Genomic DNA, 19,553 nt, shown 5'->3' with positions numbered 1-19,553 from the left:
GTAATTTATTACTTACTGCAAAACAAACATGTATCTGTGTATCTACTTCCTGTCAAATATTAGCAGAGCTCAGTGAATCAGAGCTCTGATAAAATATACATGTCTTCGGTTCTCGTGTTTTTCTAAAACGGGCTCATTTGAGAATGTGGCACACTTCATTATCATGATACACTTTGTATTTTCCTAATCATGTGTTCTCAAAATGACTTGCAGGTGAGCATAAGGGGACATTATGAAGAATCGCAGTAAACCGTTGTCATTTATTTAATAGATATTTACTGAGTACTGGGTACTGTTTGGGTGCTGGGAATAGAGTACCATGCGAGATGGGCACATTTCCCTGTCCTCGTGGATCTTACATTCCATGTTCCTAAAGTCCTGCCCAAAGCTCCTGGAGGTCACCCAGCCTGTGGTCCAGAGCTCTAAACTGTGCCAAGATTGGGGTAGAAAGATCGGACGTGCGCTAGCCTTACAGTGGTTATCAGCGATAGATACCCACGTAGATAGAGGTGCGTTAATGGCGGGGGGGTTATTATTCATTTTAAAGTGGCTTAGGCCTTTGAAGTATTTTATGTAATTATCTAATTAGTTGGTACAATCATTTTTTAGCTTCCAGCTTGCAAGTTGATAAACTGTAAGAGCGCCAGGCTTCTTCGTTAATTGTGCTTGTGCTTTGGAGAGAGAATGCAAACGAAATCTAAAACATGACTTACAGTATTAAGTATTCCACTTATTTTCAGATCTTAAGTCCACTTATCAGAATAGATAAAGTCAGGGTTATTGGGGAAGCAATAAAGAGCTCAGTGGTCTTGAATTTCAGTTCTGCCACTTATTGGCCGCATGAACTTGAACAAAATACCTAAATCTTATGGCTTCAGTTGCCCTGGCTATAAATGGGGTTGCTAACATCTAACTCTAAGGGTTATTGTAAGGAGAGAATGTATAGAAAGTACCTAGTATTGTGCTCAGCCTCTCCTGGGTGCTCTGCAGTTAACAGCCATATCCCCAGTCTGTCATCAAAGTTAATGTGGATAAAATTGTTTTTAAGAATCTTCCATGATTTGGGAAAGAATTGATTCACCCCGGAAAAGCACATAACGAGTTGTGGCAGAGCTGTGTTCTGCCTTCCGGCCTCTGCCTTCTGGCCCGTGCTTCCTGCCCCATGGCACGGCCACCTTGCTCCTCACGTGATGCTCCCTTTCATCTCCCACTTTACTGGTGATATCTTTGCCTTTACTGGAATAGAGTGATATGTGTGTAAGGATTCCTTTTACATTTCCTTTATAGCTGTGTTTAGATCTAAAAGAACATTTCCACTGGCTCTTGGGAAAGATCAGGTTGTAAATGGCAGTCTGGTGAACATTCTCTTCTTTTGTATGATTTAAATGCATTGGATGTTTGCAATTTCTCCCAGTATCAGAAGTTTTTCAATTATAGCTGTTTTATTTTTTTTAATTTAAACTTCTTATTTTCTTTTCCTTTTTTTTTTTTTTTTTTTTTGATCCATTAGATAGCAGTCACAAAGAACTACCTGTATTCTGGATTTTCCCCTATTTTTTTGAATCCCGAATTCGTCAGTTTTTTCCAAGCTTCTGCATGCTGGATTACCAGGTATAGTAAATATTCTGTTTTCGGGCATGACCGAGGAATGCTTAAGTAAATATTCTGATCAGACTATCCATCAGGTTTAGCATATGAAAATATTATAAGCTGTATTAAACACTAAAATTGTACCATACGTAGCTTAGTCCAGAGGTTCCTAATTGTAATTTTAGGGCGCTGATTACAAATATAGATTCTTAGGTACCAAAATAAACCAACTAAATCAAAATTAGAGAGTAAAGCCCGAAGATACCATATTTTCCCAGGCTTTCCGGGTGATTCTGCAGTGTAACTAGGTTTTAGACCGACTGACCTAACCTTTATCGTCACCAGAAGATGCCACAGAACCTCAGAGTCATTGTTAGGAACGGGGATTTTTGTCTGTTCAGAGGTTGTAGAGAAGTAAGTCGCTTTTCTGGTTGGTGGCATGTCATGTACACTTTACTGTGTCACTCAGAGGATGCCAGGAGCTCTGAAGGGAGGCGTGTCCCAGGTAGCGGCATGTCAGAGAGGCAGAGATGCTGAGGTCTGTGTGTGGGGGTGAGTGTGCTGATTTCAGGGTGGAATTGACCAGCCCGCCCTCCCATCTCTGCCCTCAACTCCTTCTGCTTTAATGTCCACTTTCCTGTATTCATTCCCTTGGGTTCTGAAGTTAACCCGATTGTCACCATCACCATGTGTGGTCACCAAGTGGCCACTGCTTCCTCTTTTGTAGTGATATTTTTCTATTTGAGCTGCTGAGCAACGGACTACCTTTATGAAGGCTTTTCAGCCAGAGAACTGAAAATGTCTTCCCTACTTGTTACAAGCTAGTGCTTGGATCTGAGCTTTCTAATCTTGAAGACATTTATCATGAGAATGATGAAAATTACCATATGAAAAAAGTTGTTATGTTTCTTTCAGAAACAGTGTTACCAAAAATGAGAGGATAGACCCTACCTGTGATTCTATCCCAAATAGCAAATATCATAATTTTCCGTGTTTGTAATCATAGCAGACAAATCTGAATTGTTTTCCCCCCTGTGTCTTATGTACATGTACATTTGTAAATGTAGCGCCATAGTTTTTATGCTTTTAATCACTTTAAATTATCTCATTAGCAAGTTATGTTATCAATTGTTATCATTCTTTTTTTTTTTTTTTTTGGACTCAGATTGCTTCCACCTTTAAGGCACTATAAATACCACTGCCATAAACACCTTTTATTCAAATAATTTTTTCCATATTTTACGTAACGTCCTTAAAATAAATTTCCAAAACCGAAATAGAATTCCAAACGTTATGTTATCGAATTTAATGGACATTTCTATGGCTTCTGAGCCATATGACCAGGTTCCTTTCCAAAAGCGTATCTAGCACAAACCATTTTAACCTTGAATTCTCAAGCTCTGCTTTAGGCAAAGTCCATGTCATAATTCTTCCCGATTCCGGTTTACTTTCCTTTTTAGGACACACAGTTTTCTATTTCTTGTCTGAGAGGTGCCTCTAGTGTGGACATTTGCAGAGCAGAGATAGTGGCCATATCCTAAAGATGTTAACCAAGGAAACTTCTCAGTTGGCAGGAGCGCCTGCTGCCTTTGACAGTGAAGAATCATGTGGCACGATGTTTGGCACAATAGTAGGTGCCTTATGCACGTTGAATAAATAACTGTCTGAAAACCAGTGTGAACTCCAGAGTTGAAAAGGAACTGGGTTTTAATCCTGGTTCTGCCCCTTACTAGCTAGGCCTGTACATTTTATCTAACTCTCTGCAGCCCATGTGACCTGTTAAATGCGCAGAGTAATAATCTATCTGCCTCAATAAGGTTTTGAGAATTACATAACACACAAAAAGGCTTAGCCTCGTCCCTGACGCACAGCAAATATAGATTAAAGGCTATTGGTCTCAGCATTGTTGTGACCATCACTTTATTGTCACCATTCAGACAGTCCCAAGGTGGGGGTAAAACTCTTCTTTCGGGTGTTTTTTTTGTTTTTTGTACAGTATCTGAAACATTAAATTTGCAAAATGTAAGGTCCCTCAGAAAGCTGGTCCATTCGTATTTATTTATTTTTTAATGTTTATTTTTGAGAGAGGGCATGAGCAGGGGAGGGACACAGAGAGGAAGAAACAGAGGATCTGAAGCGGCTTGATTCAGCACTTGAACCCACGAACCGCGAGATCATGACCTGAGCCGAAGTCGGACGCCTAACCAACTGAGCCACCCAGGCGCCCTTCCATACACTTTTAGAGATGAGTTTTCACTAAGGGCAAGAGTTTGAAATGGCAAGGAGCCCAAAGAAGACAGATCAAGAGTAGAGTGGATGAGAGAAGTTACTGTGGAGAAACCAGTCATTGTTTGTTTAGACAGCCTGTGTTACTAGGAAGGAACCTGTGGGAATACTGGAGTCTCGCTGTTGAGAAATCGTTCCAAGGTCCAAGCTTATAAAAAATAATTATCCAGGGGAGCCCGGGTGGCTCAGTTGGTTAAACGTCTGACTCTTGATTTCGGCTCAGGTCATGATCTCACATTTCTTGACATCAAGCCCTGCGTCTGGCTCTGCACTGACAGCGAAGAGCCTGCTTGGGATTCGCCATCTCTCTACGCCTCCCCTGCACACGTGCACTCTCTCTCTCGGTCTTTCTCTCTCTCTCAAAAATAAATGAACATTAAAAAAACGATAATTATACAATTCATTGTATTGGTGAAAAAAGTTTCTAATTAGGCCATATGTATCAGGGTAAAAAGTAGTCTTTTTGGTAAAGAGAAAGCCAAACTTTGAAAAGGAAAATTAGAATACAATCTGTGAAACAAAGAAAAATCTTTGTTTTTCCTGATTTCTACTGAAGATCAGAACACTACTGCCCTTTATATGCTCAGATGGAGAAATTGATTTTCACCGTATCTCCCATTGTGTTTATAAACCTTATTTGTTGTATCTTACCTTGATGGCCTTTCTTTCTTTCTTTCTTTCTTTCTTTCTTTCTTTCTTTCTTTCTTTCTTTCTTTCTTCTTCCTTCCTTCCTTCCTTCCTTCCTTCCTTCCTTCCTTCCTTCCTTCCTTTCTTTCTTTTGATTTTTTTTCTGGATTTTCTATTATTATCCTTTCTGACACTTTTATTTTCTTTCTTTTCTTTCTCTTGTTATTTTAACCTTACTTTGTGGTAGTTTATTTTCTTGTATATTAGCTGCCTGCATCAAATGAAATTTTGAAAGTCTCTTGTCCTCCTTCACAGGTCTTTTGCCATAGACCTTGATTAGACCTTCTTTCTCACATTGCCCAAGATTATTATAAGCTCCCAAACCATAATACAGTAAAAAAAATAAATAAATAAATAAATAAATAAATGAAAATCACTAAGTCTCTTTTTTTGAAATACTTTTTGGGTAAGAAGAATGCAGAAATGCTGCAAATCTTCATAAAATATAAGTCAGACTCTTCAATGATAAAGCACTTGATGACTACAGAATAAAATAATCATCAAAGACCTAGAAAACTAAAAGTTCTATTAAGAGCAGATTAGAAAGGAAGGATGTGATAATGAAAAGAAATGTTGATTCACAGTCAGAAGTGTGAGTCCTAGCCTACTGCCTTTTAGAGGCTCTTTAATCCTGGAAGAAGTCAGTTTATCTTTCCTGGTCTCTGTTTCCTTACCTATAAAATAAAATGATTGAATCAGAAAAGAGAGGGCAGATAAGTTTCACTTTTAGTGCTTTAGTGGTAAGCCTGATAAATTGGTAGTGACTTTCTGGAGAATTTGTTGAGAATACCATGCCTAGTGGCAGCGAGTAGTGTGTGATTGATTAGTGATGTCTGCCACAGGGACAGGGTCAGGAAGTAGTGGCATTCGGGTCCTGTATTTACTGTATCTGAACTAGATCACCTCACTTCCCTTCCACTGCGAACATGCAATGATCTCTTGTTTCTACTTCATCTGGGACATTTGTTTGGATTGTTATAAGTACAAACTTCACTTTTTTTTTTTAAGCTATCTTTAAAAAAATCATCCTGTGTTAAACTGTTTTTTGAAATTTTTATTTTCATGTTCAGAAATGAAGATATTTTGACAGGAATTTCTGACAAATGATTGCAAATTTTACAGGATGGCAACTGAAATTCTTAAAACTTGATATGTAATAAACAAACATGTAAAGGGTTTGGAGTGACAAGGGGATTATATATATATATATATATATATATATATATATATATATATATATATATAACATATTATAATATATATTGTATGTATATAATGTTTTACTAAAAATATTTTTTATTTTTTTTTTATTTTTGAGAGAGAGACAGAGACAGAGACAGAGTGTGAGTGGGGGAGGGGCAGAGAGAGAGGGAGACACAGAATCCAAAGCAGTCTCCAGGCTCTGAGCTGTCAGTACAGAGCCCACGCAGGACTCGAACTCATGAACCATGAGATCGTGATCTGAGCCCAAGTAGGATGCTTAACTGAGTGAGCCACCCAGGCACCCCTATAATTTAATTTTAAATAAGAGGTACATGGAATATGGGGAATATGACTAAAAGACCTTATTGCTCTGATGGAAATTGGTTGATGGAGCTGAAGAGTTCACTTCAGACCTTTTGATACACTGAAATTAAATAAATAGATTATAGTCCTTAGGGAATTGGGAAAATAAATACAAGTACTGTGTCTTTTTAATCTTTGTTTCCCGGAGGGATGCCTAGGACATAGTAGGTGCAAAATAAATGTCTGTTGACTTGAACGTCTTGGTGTCTGTATAACCAGTTCCAGTCTCATGTTACAGAAGAAATTTGCGTATAGATAAAATTAAAAGTTAAGAACTGCAGAGATTTTGTGCTTTCCCTCATTTCTATACAGTACTTCATCACATTAATCAGTTCCATGGGAGAAATTTTCTATTTGAAAATGCCTCTCATCATCATTGTGAGTGAAATGTCAGAGATAATGATGGGAAAATGGTGTATCAGCTCTACCACTAGTGATATGCAATTTGCAAAATTGTGTTTGCTTTACAGCGCTTCCTTCCATAGGACGTTTATTTGTGTGGATGAAGCTATGAAATATGGATGTATGTTAGAGGTACATTAATTTACCCTAGCAGCATGCATTTTACATACCATATGTTTATAGTTAATTAGCACAACAAACCCGCATTTAAAAATAATAATAATCTCAATTAGGTTATGCAAAATCAAGCAATCAACCACCTTCCTGACACATACATTCTCCAACTCCTGGGGTAGCCATAAAGAGATTGTTCTTTTTTTTTCCCCTCTCTTCTATCTGCCATCCGTTGTATTGCATGGAATATTCCATTTCTTAGAAATTTTTCTAAGGTCCTCTTTTCCAACATTTGAAGATCTTCCTGAGGTTCTCTTGGGAAGGTTTTTTCTTTCTTAGGATACTCATAAATGTTCAAAATATCTTTGTTGAATTTAATAAGGTATCATGTTTTTATTGAGTACATAGAGGAGTGTATTAGGGAGAAATTATGAATTTAAATAGGTTTAAAAGAAAACTACTACAGTAATATTTTAAGGTAATTTTGAAGTAAAACCTACTTTTGTATCTTAGCCTCTAACAGGTGACATATATTCATAGAATTTTAAAGTTGGAAAGAAACATGAGGGGTGTAACGTAGGCTAACTTTTCACCATAATAATCGTCTCTACTAAGTGAGTCACCGGCCTCACTTGAATGCTTTCAGTGAGCAAAGTCCTGCAGCCTTACAAGGCAACTCAATTTATTTAATAGCTCTAATCGTTAGAAAATTTTCTCATATTGAGATAAAATATGCTCCCTATTAACTTCTAACCATTGGTCCTACTTCTGTTCTCCAAAGCAATAAAGGCTAAGTCTAATTTCGATTCCACTGACACTCCTTCAGTTATAAAACAGCTATCAGATCTTCCCAGTGTTCGCTTTTCTGAATAAACACCACCCCCAGTTCGTTAAACTACAAATCCTATTCATTCCCATTACTTTTGGTAGAAATGAACTTGTTTTATCAGCGTCTCTCTTCATAGGCAGTGACTGAATGCAGGGCTTCAAATGTAATCTAACTTCATCCTTTCCTTGTTATGATATTACACTTCTGCGTAGGGCAGCTGTGAGTCCGTGTCAGCTCTCACACCGTCACGCTAGACCGTGGACTTACCATGCTGACAGTTAACCAGAACCCCCAGGGTTTGTCCCCGCCCCCTCCCCAACTGTCCCTTGTTTAGCTGGGTCTCCTCATGTGCCACTTATTTTCCCCCCACTGCTGAAGCTTATTGATGAGTCTTCCTGAACTTGTTCGTCTGTTAGTCTGATAGCCAGCCACAGCAGGGCCATACAGAGAGCTCAGGAATTTCTCATTAAAGGCCCTCTCTTTCCATTGTCATTAAGTCCTTATATTTTTGTGATTTGTTTATTAAATAGCTAGCTTGCAAGCCAGTTCTTCTATGAAATTCTTAAGTGTATTCTTGTTTAGAAGCCAAACAGTTCAGTCTAACTTATTTGAAAGTTGGGCTCTGCCTGTATTGACTTTATAAAAATCTCATGGTATTCTTGTGGATAATCTAGAACAACGGTTCTCAAATTTTAGTGTGCCAGGAAGGCTTGTTAAGAATACAGATTGTGGAGCAGGGGGTGGGGGTGCCTGGGTGGCTCCACCGGTTAAGCTCAGGTCATTATCTCGTAGTTTGTGACTTCGAGCCCCACATCGGGCTCTCTGCTGCCAGCATGGAGCCTGCTTGGGATGATCTGTCCTCCTCTCTCTCTCTCTCTCTCTCTCTGTGTGCCCTTTCCTTGCTCATGCGCATGTGCATGCTGTCTCTGTCTCTCAAAAATACATACATACATGAATAGTTCCTGTTAAAAAAAAAAAAAGAATGCCGATTGCGGGCCCTGACCCCCAGAACTTCTGTTTTCTTAGGTCTTAGGCTGGGGAGAATGTGCTTTTCTAGCAACATCTCAGGGGCAGTGCTGGTGTTGCCAATCCAGGCATCGCACCTGGAGAATTACTGATCTAGAGAAAGATGGCCTTAGTGACCGGGTGCATTCAGAGCAGGTTTAAAGCCAAAGAGAGAATGCGTATGGATAACAGAGAGGTTGGAGGAGGCGGGAGCAAGAAGCCTATAGAAGCCGTGCCTGTTGGCTTCAGCTTACTTTCAGGATGAGCTGCCAAGGCTGAAAGCCGAGTTAGGGTGTTGAGGAGACGTAAATGTTTGAAATAGTCACAATTATAGTTGTGACTCTCTCTTCATCTCCATCCTTCTATGTCTCCACCACATGCCAGGCTTTGAACTCAGTATTTTACATACATTATCGCGTGTAACCTTCCCAGCACCCCTGGGGCAGAAATCAGTAACCTCCTTTTCCAGGTGAGGATTATGTGAAGGTGCCTCTGGTCACAACAAGTGAGTGGCAGAGCCACTCTCTGGTCCCTGAACCTGTGCTCTACCAGGATGTGGGAGGTCACAAAGTGAATGGTGGAGGGCCAAAGTAAGGCTGGAATGAGACTCGCTGACCTGACACCTGACAGGCACGCGTCTTCAGGGGTGGAATTTTTTTAGTGCCAAAAGCCAAATTCTTAATTACATAGTAGTCCTTCTTGTGAAGTCTGTTGTATTGGGTGAAAGATTACAGTTGTTCTCTCAATACTGGGCAATATGAACTTTATCATAACAAAGTTTGCCTTTTCTGTAATGAAATTGCACTGCCACAGAGGCCTCTCTGAGGCTGTTGATTAATAAGTAAACTTTTGCTTTTAAGAATTTTTTCGTAAGAGCCCCCTGGGTGGCTTAGGCGGTTGAGCATCCAACTTTGGCTCAGGTCATGATCTCACCGGTTCGTGAGTTCGAGCCCCGCATTGGGCTCTGTGCTGTCAGCTCAGAGCCTGGAGTCTGCTTCAGATTCTGTGTCTCCCTTGCTCTCTGCCTTTCCCCCACTCGTTTTGTCTCTCTCAAAAGTAAACAAATGTTAAAAACAAAAAGAATAGTTTCTTGTTAAATACTTTGGTTTAACTTCTATCTTGGCATCAGTTGTTCTTTTTTGGTAAAGAATCTTCATAGATGTTCACTCATTTGAGTAAATGTTCTTTTTCAATTTTTTTTTAACTTTCTAGGTAGATTATGATAATCACGCACTTTATAAACATGGAAAGACAGGTCGAAAACAATCTCCTGTGCGTATTTTCACCAATATCCCACCCAGCAAAATAATCCTTCCTAGTGAAGAAGGGTACAGGTAAGATCATAGTGGGGCCTTGAAATACATGAGTCACTGAAAATAAAGTTCCATATATCTAACATTAAAATGATTCTCATATTGACTCATATAGTTCTTCTGTTACTTTTAAATTTGGTCTGTATTTTATATTGAATTGCATTTGGATTACACCCAACTTCTGTAACAAGTGCCATTTATCTGCTCTGTGAATCTTCATGAGAATATGCAGCTAAGTCTGTTTCTTTCCTCCTTAGATTTTGCCCTTTATGTCAACGATATGTTTCCCTAGAGAATCAACACTGTGAGCACTGTAATTCTTGCACATCCAAGGTATAGGTTCCTATAGATTGCATTTTTATTTAAATATATTAGTTTTATTTTAGCTTACTAGCCATTACATTTGCTTAAGGTTATTTTGATAATATTATAATTTGTATTACCATAGTATCATTTGCTAAATGTACATTAATGAGTATTTTATGTCTAATTATAAAGCACAACAGCCTTTGCATTCATCATCGTTAATGGTTATTTGAATTCACTTTGCTATGGGACTGTATGACTGCTAAAATTAGGAGTATTTTATTTTTTTCCAACGTTTTTTTTATTTTATTTTTGGGACAGAGAGAGACAGAGCATGAACGGGGGAGGGGCAGAGAGAGAAGGAGACACAGAATCGGAAACAGGCTCCAGGCTCCGAGCCATCAGCCCAGAGCCTGACGCGGGGCTCGAACTCACGGACCGCGAGATCGTGACCTGGCTGAAGTCGGACGCTTAACCGACTGCGCCAACCAGGCGCCCCAGTTAGGAGTATTTTAAATAAGGCATGAGATGAGTGCTGAATTGTGTTGGGGATAAATTTAAGGTGTTTTAGGTAAAGTACTGAACTATTAGATGCCATCAGTATTTTAATGAAGTATTAGTAACATACTGTGCACTTTTTATGTGCCAGGCCCTTTCCTAAGGGCTGTGCATGGATGAATTCGTTTTTTTCTTTAATTAAAAAAAAAATTTTTTTTTTTAATGTTTATTTACTTTGAGGGAGAGAGAGACAGAGTGTGAGCAGGGGAGGGCCAGAGAGAGAGGGAGACACAGAATCCATAGAAGGCTCGAGGCTCTGAGCTGTTAGCATGGAGCCTGATGCAGGGCTCGAACTCGTAAACCATGAGATCGTGACCTGAGCCAAAGTCAGACGCTCAACCGGCCAAGCCACCCAGGCGCCCCAGGTACTCTGCCAGTTTTTGCAGATAAGGAAGGACAGTAGGGACACACCTCCTGTTTATTGTTTTAAAGAGGTGGGATGACACTTAAGTTGGCCTATTTGTTTTAGCTAAATCCAATCAGAAAGAACATAGGAAGTTCAGTTTGGGTAATATACGCAAATCATTCTCCAAAGGAAAGGCTGTATTTTTGTAACTATTATAAAGTACAGTTTTCAAAACTCTATAATTTTATGACGCGTTATACTTGTTTTTAACTGTGGCAGCACACCTGATTACATGTATTTTCAATCAGTTTAGAAATTCTCTGTGTTCTTTATTTAACAGAAAAAAATTACACCCAGATCATATAAAGCTCAAAATGAGGAAGACCAGACTTTATCATTTAGAGAGGCACACATAAGTGGTAAAAAATAAACAAAAGCTAGGAAATGACCATCCCAGGAACCGGAGTAGGTGTTACTCAATGGGGAGGGAGGGGTTGCTGGATTAGAAAGGGGGGGTGTCTCGGGGCTGACAGGATTCCATTTCTCAGCCTGTTGGGATTCATCAGTCTGTTCTTTATAATTCTCATTAAATGGGACATGTGCCTTATACACGAAAGTGTCTTATACATTTTTCTAGGTAGTTTTATTTCCCGGATTTAACATTACCCAGACAGTACCCTGAAGTCTCTATCTTTCTAAATTATCTAAAATTCTTAAATGCGAATTTTATTAAGGATTACACCACATAGACATGTCAAAGTTATGAATCATTAATTCTCTTCAAATTTTCATTGAGTCCTTCTTTGTGCAGTATGGATTGCTTGAACTCAAGATCATGTAGATAAATCCCCTAGTTTTCCAGTTAAGGAAATCGGGGCCCATCAAGGCGGCCTTTGAGTTGAGTGGAGAAATGCATAAATTAAAATCAAAGTATTTAATTGTGAAGCCCAGGAAAGTGAGAAATAAGGAGTGAATAATTTACGCAGATTTTAATAAGACATTTTAATTTTTAATTGTGGAACTTGATTTTTATGATACATTAAACATCATTTAAAAATTATTTTTGTAGGATGGCAGGAAGTGGAACCATTGCTTTCTCTGCAAAAAGTGTGTAAAACCTTGTAAGTATTTAGACTTAGTGTTTGACATCCTATGAAAACATTTCAGCGGTTTTCTTCACCCAGATAGGGTTTTTATTTAATTGTATCTATAAGAGAAAAAAACTTAATATAGACACCTGCATTGATTTTACCTGCTTTGTAGTCTTTGCAGTTACCAAAATGCACACTCTCTCCTTTATAGGGAGATATGACTGTAACCTATTTCAGTGTGGCATTTGGTTTGGCTTACTTTATTTTATTAATTTAATTTATTTTATCTTTTTAACATTTTTATTTACTTTGAGAGGGGTGGGGGTGGTGGTGGTGGTGCAGTGGGGAAGCGGCAGAGAGAGAGGGAGAGAGAGAGAATCCCAAGTAGGCTCCATACTGGCAGCGTAGAGCCTGATGTGGGGCTCAAACCCATGAACCATGAGATCAGGACCTGAGCTGAAGTCAAGAGTCACATGCTCAACCGCCTGAACCACCCAGGTGCCCTGGTTTGGCTTATTTTAGTAGGGCTCTGTGTCCCTCAGCCAACCCCCATGGTGTCAGTGGCTCCCGCTCATGACTCCTTGAAGGGCTGCATTTGTTGCCATGTATCAGAAAGAAGTTAGCTGTTTATGTGGGATTCCGACTCTTTACCTTGGCCTCTTTAGCCAAAGTATAAACAACTATGCAAACCAGTCACGGTAATTTGAAGTAAACACTGTTCATCCTCTCTATCATAAAGGTTGGTCAAATGAAAAATTATATTAAATGAACTTCTTCCAAAACTCAATTTTTATTTTATAGCCTGGATCCACTGTAGCCTTTGCGGTCACTGTGCTCTTCCAGATCATTCCTGCGGGGCCCCTAAAGATGGCTGCTTTATTTGTGGTGAATTAGATCATAAACGTAGTACTTGTCCTCAGATCACTGCATCTAAGAAAGTGATCAAGTAAGTTGAATTCTTTTATTGACTAGAAAAAGCTTTTCCTTGTGTGATCCGTATAAAGCAGTCCACAAAGGTGAGCACTGGAGGATTCAGAAGTGTGAAATCGTTGGCTATTTTTACCGTTATGTACCTTTGTGTAGACAGTGGTGTGAGGACATGAAGACGAGTGAAAAAGCCTAACATTTAAGACATGAAAATGACCAAAATACAAGGTAGAAACTGATTAACTTTATATCTTTTGTGGTTCATGTGAAATTATAATTTGTAGGGAGAGATTTCAAGCTTTGTTTTATATATATATTTTTTTAATGTTTATTTTTGAGAGAGATTGGGAAGAGAGAGGTAGAGAGAGAGAAAGAGAGTGCGCTCATGCACGCACAGGCTAGGAGCAGAGAGAGGGAGACACAGAATCTGAATCAGGCAACAGGCTCTGAGCTGTCAGCACAGAGCCTGACGTGGGGCTCGAACTCACAAACTGCAAGATTATGACCTGAGCTGAAGTCAGATGCTTAACCGACTGAGCCACCCAGGCACCCCTGAGAGTTCAGGCTTTATTGACCGACATGATATTTAAGTCAGGGCAGCTGGGATGCAGACACGTGATAGGCGAGGCTGGAGAAGGCATTTCAGATGGAATGTGATTTGTAATCCCACAGTGAACACCTTGGAAAATGGAAGCTATCTCTTTAAATTCTGCAGACTTGGAAAAAAAATTTAGACGTGTTAATATTTAAATATGTAAAATTTTAACTTTTACCATTTGTTTTCTATGATTATTTTCACTTCCACCAATATTTGGTGTTGGTTATAACTCAGAACAAAGTTATCCCAGTGACCACGATGTATTTAGAAAAACCACTGCTGTTTCAACTGGGCTGATTTGAATGATAATACTTAAAAAGAAAAAAAAAAAACTAAAAGGAATGATAGTTATTGAGTCTTCTTCTTTTATTGTTATGAAAACCAGATAGCCAAATTTAACATTACATGAGAATTGGGATCAGCATAAAATTTTTGAGCTATCTTATGACTTGTGATAAAAAAATATTTCTTAGTATTAGAAATATCTGATGCTATTGTAACTGTTTATAATTGTATTAGAATTCTTGTCCATTTGTTTATTTTTTTGGACAGTGACAATTATTTTTTTCCACTGAGGTCCAGCTATTTGAATTCTGCCTACTGTTTTACTTTTCCATTACTTTTTATCAAATTTAATTGAACAATTATTTCCATTAAGTAATCCAGGGTAGAAATGGAAGTTTCTAAATTAAGAAATGTATTGAAGAATCTTATAAAAGAGTTTTTCTTAGAAACCTTTGAGAATTAAAGTACAACTCAGGGTGCCTGGGTGGCTCAGTCAGTTAAGTGTCCGACTCTTGATTTTGGCTCAGGCCAGGATCTCATGGTTGGTGAGCCCCATTTTGGGCTCTGTGCTGACAGCACAGAGCCTGCTTGGGATTCTCTTTCTCCCTCTCTCTTTGTCTCTCCCCGCTTGCACACACACATGCACACACACGCACGCACACTCTTTCTCAAATAAATAAACTTTAAAAGAATAAAGTACAACATAATAAACTATTGGTCTGGGATTGTTGCACCATTTACTGGGTAATTCTGGTTGCAAATGGAGTTAGTAACATGCTCAGACTTTGATCTGTATGATACATGGAAACTGAATTTGCATTTTAGTTATATATTGTAGGCTCTTTGTTGGCTCTTCAACAGCCCTGGCTAGTCTGCTTGGTAGTATTATATTGTTTTCGTTGAGGGAAACCATTTAGTATTTTTTAGTGCTAGATTTTATCAAGTTTAATTCAAGGAGCAAATCCATTAGGATGTGGTATTGATAAGTCTTTCTTTTAAATATATTTTAATGTTTATATATTTAATAAATGTTTATATATTTAATAAATGTTTATATATTTATTAAATATATATTTATATATTTAATAAATATATAAATATATTTTAATGTTTATTTATATTTGAGAGATATATTTAATAAATGTTTATATATTTAAAAATATATATTTAAATATAAATATATATATTTAAATACATATTTATATATATATAAATATATAAATATATATTTAAATATATATATTTATATATATAATATATAAATATATTTTAATGTTTATTTATATTTGAGAGAGAGAGATTTAATAAATGTTTATATATTTAATAAATATATATTTATATATTTATTAAATATATAAATATATTTTAATGTTTATTTATATTTGAGAGAGAGAGAGAGAGAGAGAGAGAGAGAGAGATGGTTTGTGAGCAAGGGAGAGAGAGGCAGAGAGAGAGATGGAGACAGAATCTGAAGCAGGCTCCAGGCTCTGAGCTGTCAGCACAGAGCCTGAGCAGGTCTTGAACTCATGAGCCATGAGATCACAAGCTGAAGTCGGACGCTTAACCAGCTGAGCCACCCAGGTGCCCCAAGTTTTTTTTTTAATGTTTATTTTGTGAGAGAAAGAGCCAGGGAGGGGCAGAGAGAGAGGGAGAGAGAAACCCCAAGCAGGCTCTAAGTGGTCAGTGCAGAGCCCCATTTGGGGCTCGAACTCACGAACCGTGAGATCATGACCTGAGCCTAAACCAAGAGTCAGACACTTAACCAACTGAGCCACCCAGGCACCCCTACCTGATAAGTCTTAAAGAGTATTACTTTTTTCTCAGAATAGACTCCTAAACTGTTGACAGTTATCTTCAGGTATTTCTTTCAAAATTTTTTCATAATGAAATTTTTTCTTTACAATTGTAAAAAATAATTTTAATAGAGGCACCTGGGTGACTCAGTCGGTTAAGTGTCAAACTTCGGCTCAGGTCACGATCTCGTGGTTCGTGTGTTGGAGCTCCATGTTGGGCTCTGTGTTGACAGCTCGGAGCCTAGAGCCTGCTTCACATTCTGTGTGTCGTGTCCTCTCTACCCTTTCCCTGCTCATGCTCTCTCTCTCTCTCAAAAATAAACATTAAAAAAAATAAAAATTTTATATTTTAGCATGTATGGCATAAAAGATATTTCATAGCTGTCTTATATTAATTTGTTTTTTTCCGAGTTTAATTTGCCTTTGCTCCTGAACTGGAATGATGCAAGCTCCCTCTTGTGGTTAATCGTTTTTATCATTACATAAATATCTATAATTTAGAGAACAGCTACTAGGTCAATTGAATTTTAAGGCAAAACAAAACAATTGATTTATACTCAATCAGTTCAGTTTATACTCATGTGAAAAATTTATCTCCGGAAAGTTTTGTTTATTCATATTAACAAGTGAACATATTCTTCTGCTTTTGTTTACTATATATTCTAGTGAGGTCTGGTTCGTGTTTAGTTCTTTTTGTAAGTGGATAAGCCAAAGAAAATTTGTTCAAATTCTGTATACAGGCACACACAGCTTCACTGACTTTGCCATCCAGACATTAGACTTTATTAAGTTTGCTAAATCATCCCTCGTCAGAACATTAGCCTACTTCAAATAATGACTGGAGGGAAAGGAGGTTTATATAACATGCACAAAACAGTGTATGACTGTAGCATTTGTTTTATTTCTGAACGGGTAGGCTATCCGAATCCATAATGCAAAATCTAAATATGGAAAAAGGGAAAGTTGTCAAGCAAAAGTCTGAATAATAGTCATGCGGCACTACTAATAACAGCTCATATTTGTTTCGTGCTTACTGTATGCGTAGCATTTTACATATCTGAATAATTTATAGCAGAGTACATAGTATCAAGGTAATTAAGAACACAGGTTCTAGGATCAGGCTGGTCTGCCACTTCTTCATTGGACGATTTCATAGCCTCAGTTTCTTCCCCTAAAAAGAAGCTGGGGGAAGGAAAAGGAAAGGTGACCTCAGCCTTGTCTCAGTCTCCCAGATCCTCGGAGTCAAAGATTATGCCCACTCATTTCCATCACTTAATAGAGATGTTGTGTGGACAGAAAGCGAGGCTTGAGTTTGCTCCACTGAGGGATTATATATTGTTTATGGAGCTTCTTTCCTAGGTTTTGGTCCTGGGCAGATCAGAAGGAAGCTTTTCCCTCGGACTTGTGGTTTAGGAGAAGTGCATCTCGTGACCGATACTGCTGGGTAGCCTTGGGGATTTTCCAGGTTAGCTGGTGCTGGCAGCCCCAGCAGTTTCCTTGGTTGGTAATGTGATAAATGGCATGATTCTGTAAGTTTGGAGAGAGAGAATGAACAGACAAGTAATCTTTCTTAGCTATAGATTGTCCGTAACTTAGTTCAGAGAGTACCAGAAGCTAAGGATCTGTTTTGTTCTGGTGTGCTTTAGTGTTTTTAGGGGGTGAGTTCCATCTCGTTTGTTTTGAAGCTAGTCTTTCGAGAAGACAGGGACCACAAAATATGGACATCCTGTGTGGCACTTGTCCAGACTTTTACACTCACTGAGGAAGAGAAAATTAGCCGTAGGGCTTATAAGATGGGCCTCTGTTAAGTGTTGTCAGTTTTTCCATCGTGCGATTTCATTTCTCCACCTCTGCTAACTGTCGAATGTATCGGTCCTTTTCCTGAAAAATGTAATGCAAGGATTTGGAGATTAAAGTGCTGAGTTGAGCAGTACAGACGTACCAAAACCAAAACAACAGCAAAAACAAACAGACAAAAAAAAAAAAACAAAAAAACAAACCAACCAAACAAAAAAACCCTCCTAACTCATTGGCTTTACTGTTTTTAAAATTTAAAGGATCTATATCCCAAGTATTATTTCAATACATAATCAATGTAAACATTGGCAAAATATTTTGCATTCTTTCTTCAACATCCCGTGTGCACTTGACATAGGGAGCACATTGAGCTCGCCCTCACCACATTCCAAGTGCTTGGATGCCACATGCTGGCTAGAGGCCACCGGACGCTTCAGCACAGCAGCGGTTTTTCCTGGCTTGACTATTTACCTCTGTGGTGTGTTTGTCTCGAATAGATTGTTCTGAATCTGTAGCAACCGTCTGTCAAGGAAATTTCTTTACTCCAGCGTATTGCTTAGTGAGGCCTCAGACTACGTCCTTGTTATTATGATTAGGGTTCTGAGGATTTATGCTTAGGATACAGTAAATTCTTTTCCTCCTGTTTTCTTATTTGGTCAGCTGGTTAATTAAATCCCAGCATAATTACATACATCATGCTTATTCTACAAAATAATTCAGCACCTTCTTTTTCAGAGCTGTCAGAAAGCAGAAGCAAAGAAAAAGTAAGAAGACGAAAATGGAGACCGTTAAAGAGCAATCCATGAATCACACATCTGTTACAAGGAAGAAGAAAAGGAGAGAAAGAGCCCATCAATATCTTTGCTCTTAAATGTCCAGTGACTTGAGAATAAGAAAGATTTATAGTCCAACCTTTGATGCCATTTTCTGAAAGTGCCACACTGGACTTAAATTCTGTCGCTTTCAAAGGTATGCGCCTTTTGAAGCCAGAAAATAGGCAGGTGGCATTTGTTGGTGTCTGGGCCCCTCAGCAGCCTCTCTGGAGACCTGGGGAGTTGTCCCATCCTTAGCTGGTTTGCCAGACCTCTCCGTGTGCCTTCTTTCACTCTCCAAATCTGTCCCAGTCGTATCATTTTGGCCTCTTTTGAACAATGGGCATATAGCATTCTTTTGCAGAAAGTGTCAGAAGAGGAATGAAAGGGGAGACTTGAGGTCTTGTTCATATTGAACACGAGTGTGTTAAATTAGACACAGGAATGTTGTAAGTCAAACATCAAAATACTGTATGATGGATTAAACCCCACTTGCAAAGAAAGGCACAATGAGCAATTATTTGGGGACAAAGACTGAAGATGATGGGAAGAATTTTGACGAAGATAGTCTAAAGATATCAAGAGTATCATCATGGCTTTATGATTAAATATGGGTTTTTCAAGTACTTTTTACAATGTCCTTTGATGGTATAGAACCACTTAACTGTTGTGGAATGAATGAGACATTTAGAATTATGACTTGCTCTGTCATCTCAGTATCTTTTAAACCAGGCAGTAATTTTATTTCTTTAAAAAAAATTTTTTTTAATGTTTATTCATTTTTGAGAGACACAGAGAGAGCATGAGTGGGGGAGGGACAGAGAGAGAGGGAGACACAGACTCTAAAGCAGGCTCCAGGATTGGAGGTGTCAGCACAGAGCCCGATGTGGGGCTTGAACTCACGAATCGTGAGATCATGAGCTGAGCTGAAGTCGGATGCTTAACTGACTGAGCCACCCAGGTGCCCCAGTAACTTTATTTCTTTGTAAAAGTAGTAGCAGAAGGCAGCATAGTTTGGGGATTAAAACCTCTCATTCTTGTTCTGATGAACACTTCCTGACTATATGTCCTTGGCCAGGTCATTCACTCGTAGCCCGATTCTTCATTATTATTATCATATAATTACTATATTAGGTAATAATAGTTATACCACAGGCTGTTTTCTGTGATTATGTTAAATGAGGCACATGTGTCTGGCTCTCGTTCAGTTGGTGAGAAATGTTAAGTACAGATTGGTGGGGTTGCAGC

General features: G+C 38.5%; 1 protein-coding gene across 3 annotated transcripts in view; it reads left to right on the top strand.

Moving 5' to 3' along the window:
* ZCCHC4 (zinc finger CCHC-type containing 4) overlaps nucleotides 1–18,931 on the top strand; it is a 52,454-nt gene extending 33,523 nt beyond the window's left edge. For 2 of the 3 annotated variants that reach the window (XM_045056516.1, XM_045056517.1), the window contains 6 exons: nucleotides 1,511–1,611; nucleotides 9,692–9,813; nucleotides 10,050–10,125; nucleotides 12,072–12,123; nucleotides 12,895–13,039; nucleotides 18,214–18,931. In XM_045056516.1, the coding sequence (XP_044912451.1) occupies nucleotides 1,511–1,611; nucleotides 9,692–9,813; nucleotides 10,050–10,125; nucleotides 12,072–12,123; nucleotides 12,895–13,039; nucleotides 18,214–18,364 (647 nt within the window). In that variant the 3' untranslated portion in view covers nucleotides 18,365–18,931. The remainder of the gene's footprint in view (nucleotides 1–1,510; nucleotides 1,612–9,691; nucleotides 9,814–10,049; nucleotides 10,126–12,071; nucleotides 12,124–12,894; nucleotides 13,040–18,213) is intronic. The other variant, XM_003985482.5, reaches the window with a different exon arrangement.
* Nucleotides 18,932–19,553: the final 622 nt, after the last annotated feature.

Source organism: Felis catus, chromosome B1 (assembly GCF_018350175.1).
Source record: "Felis catus isolate Fca126 chromosome B1, F.catus_Fca126_mat1.0, whole genome shotgun sequence".
In the NCBI taxonomy this organism is placed as follows: Eukaryota; Metazoa; Chordata; class Mammalia; order Carnivora; family Felidae; genus Felis; species Felis catus.
The sequence above is the reverse complement of the archived record's forward strand: the minus strand, read 5'-3'. Positions and strand labels throughout refer to the sequence as shown.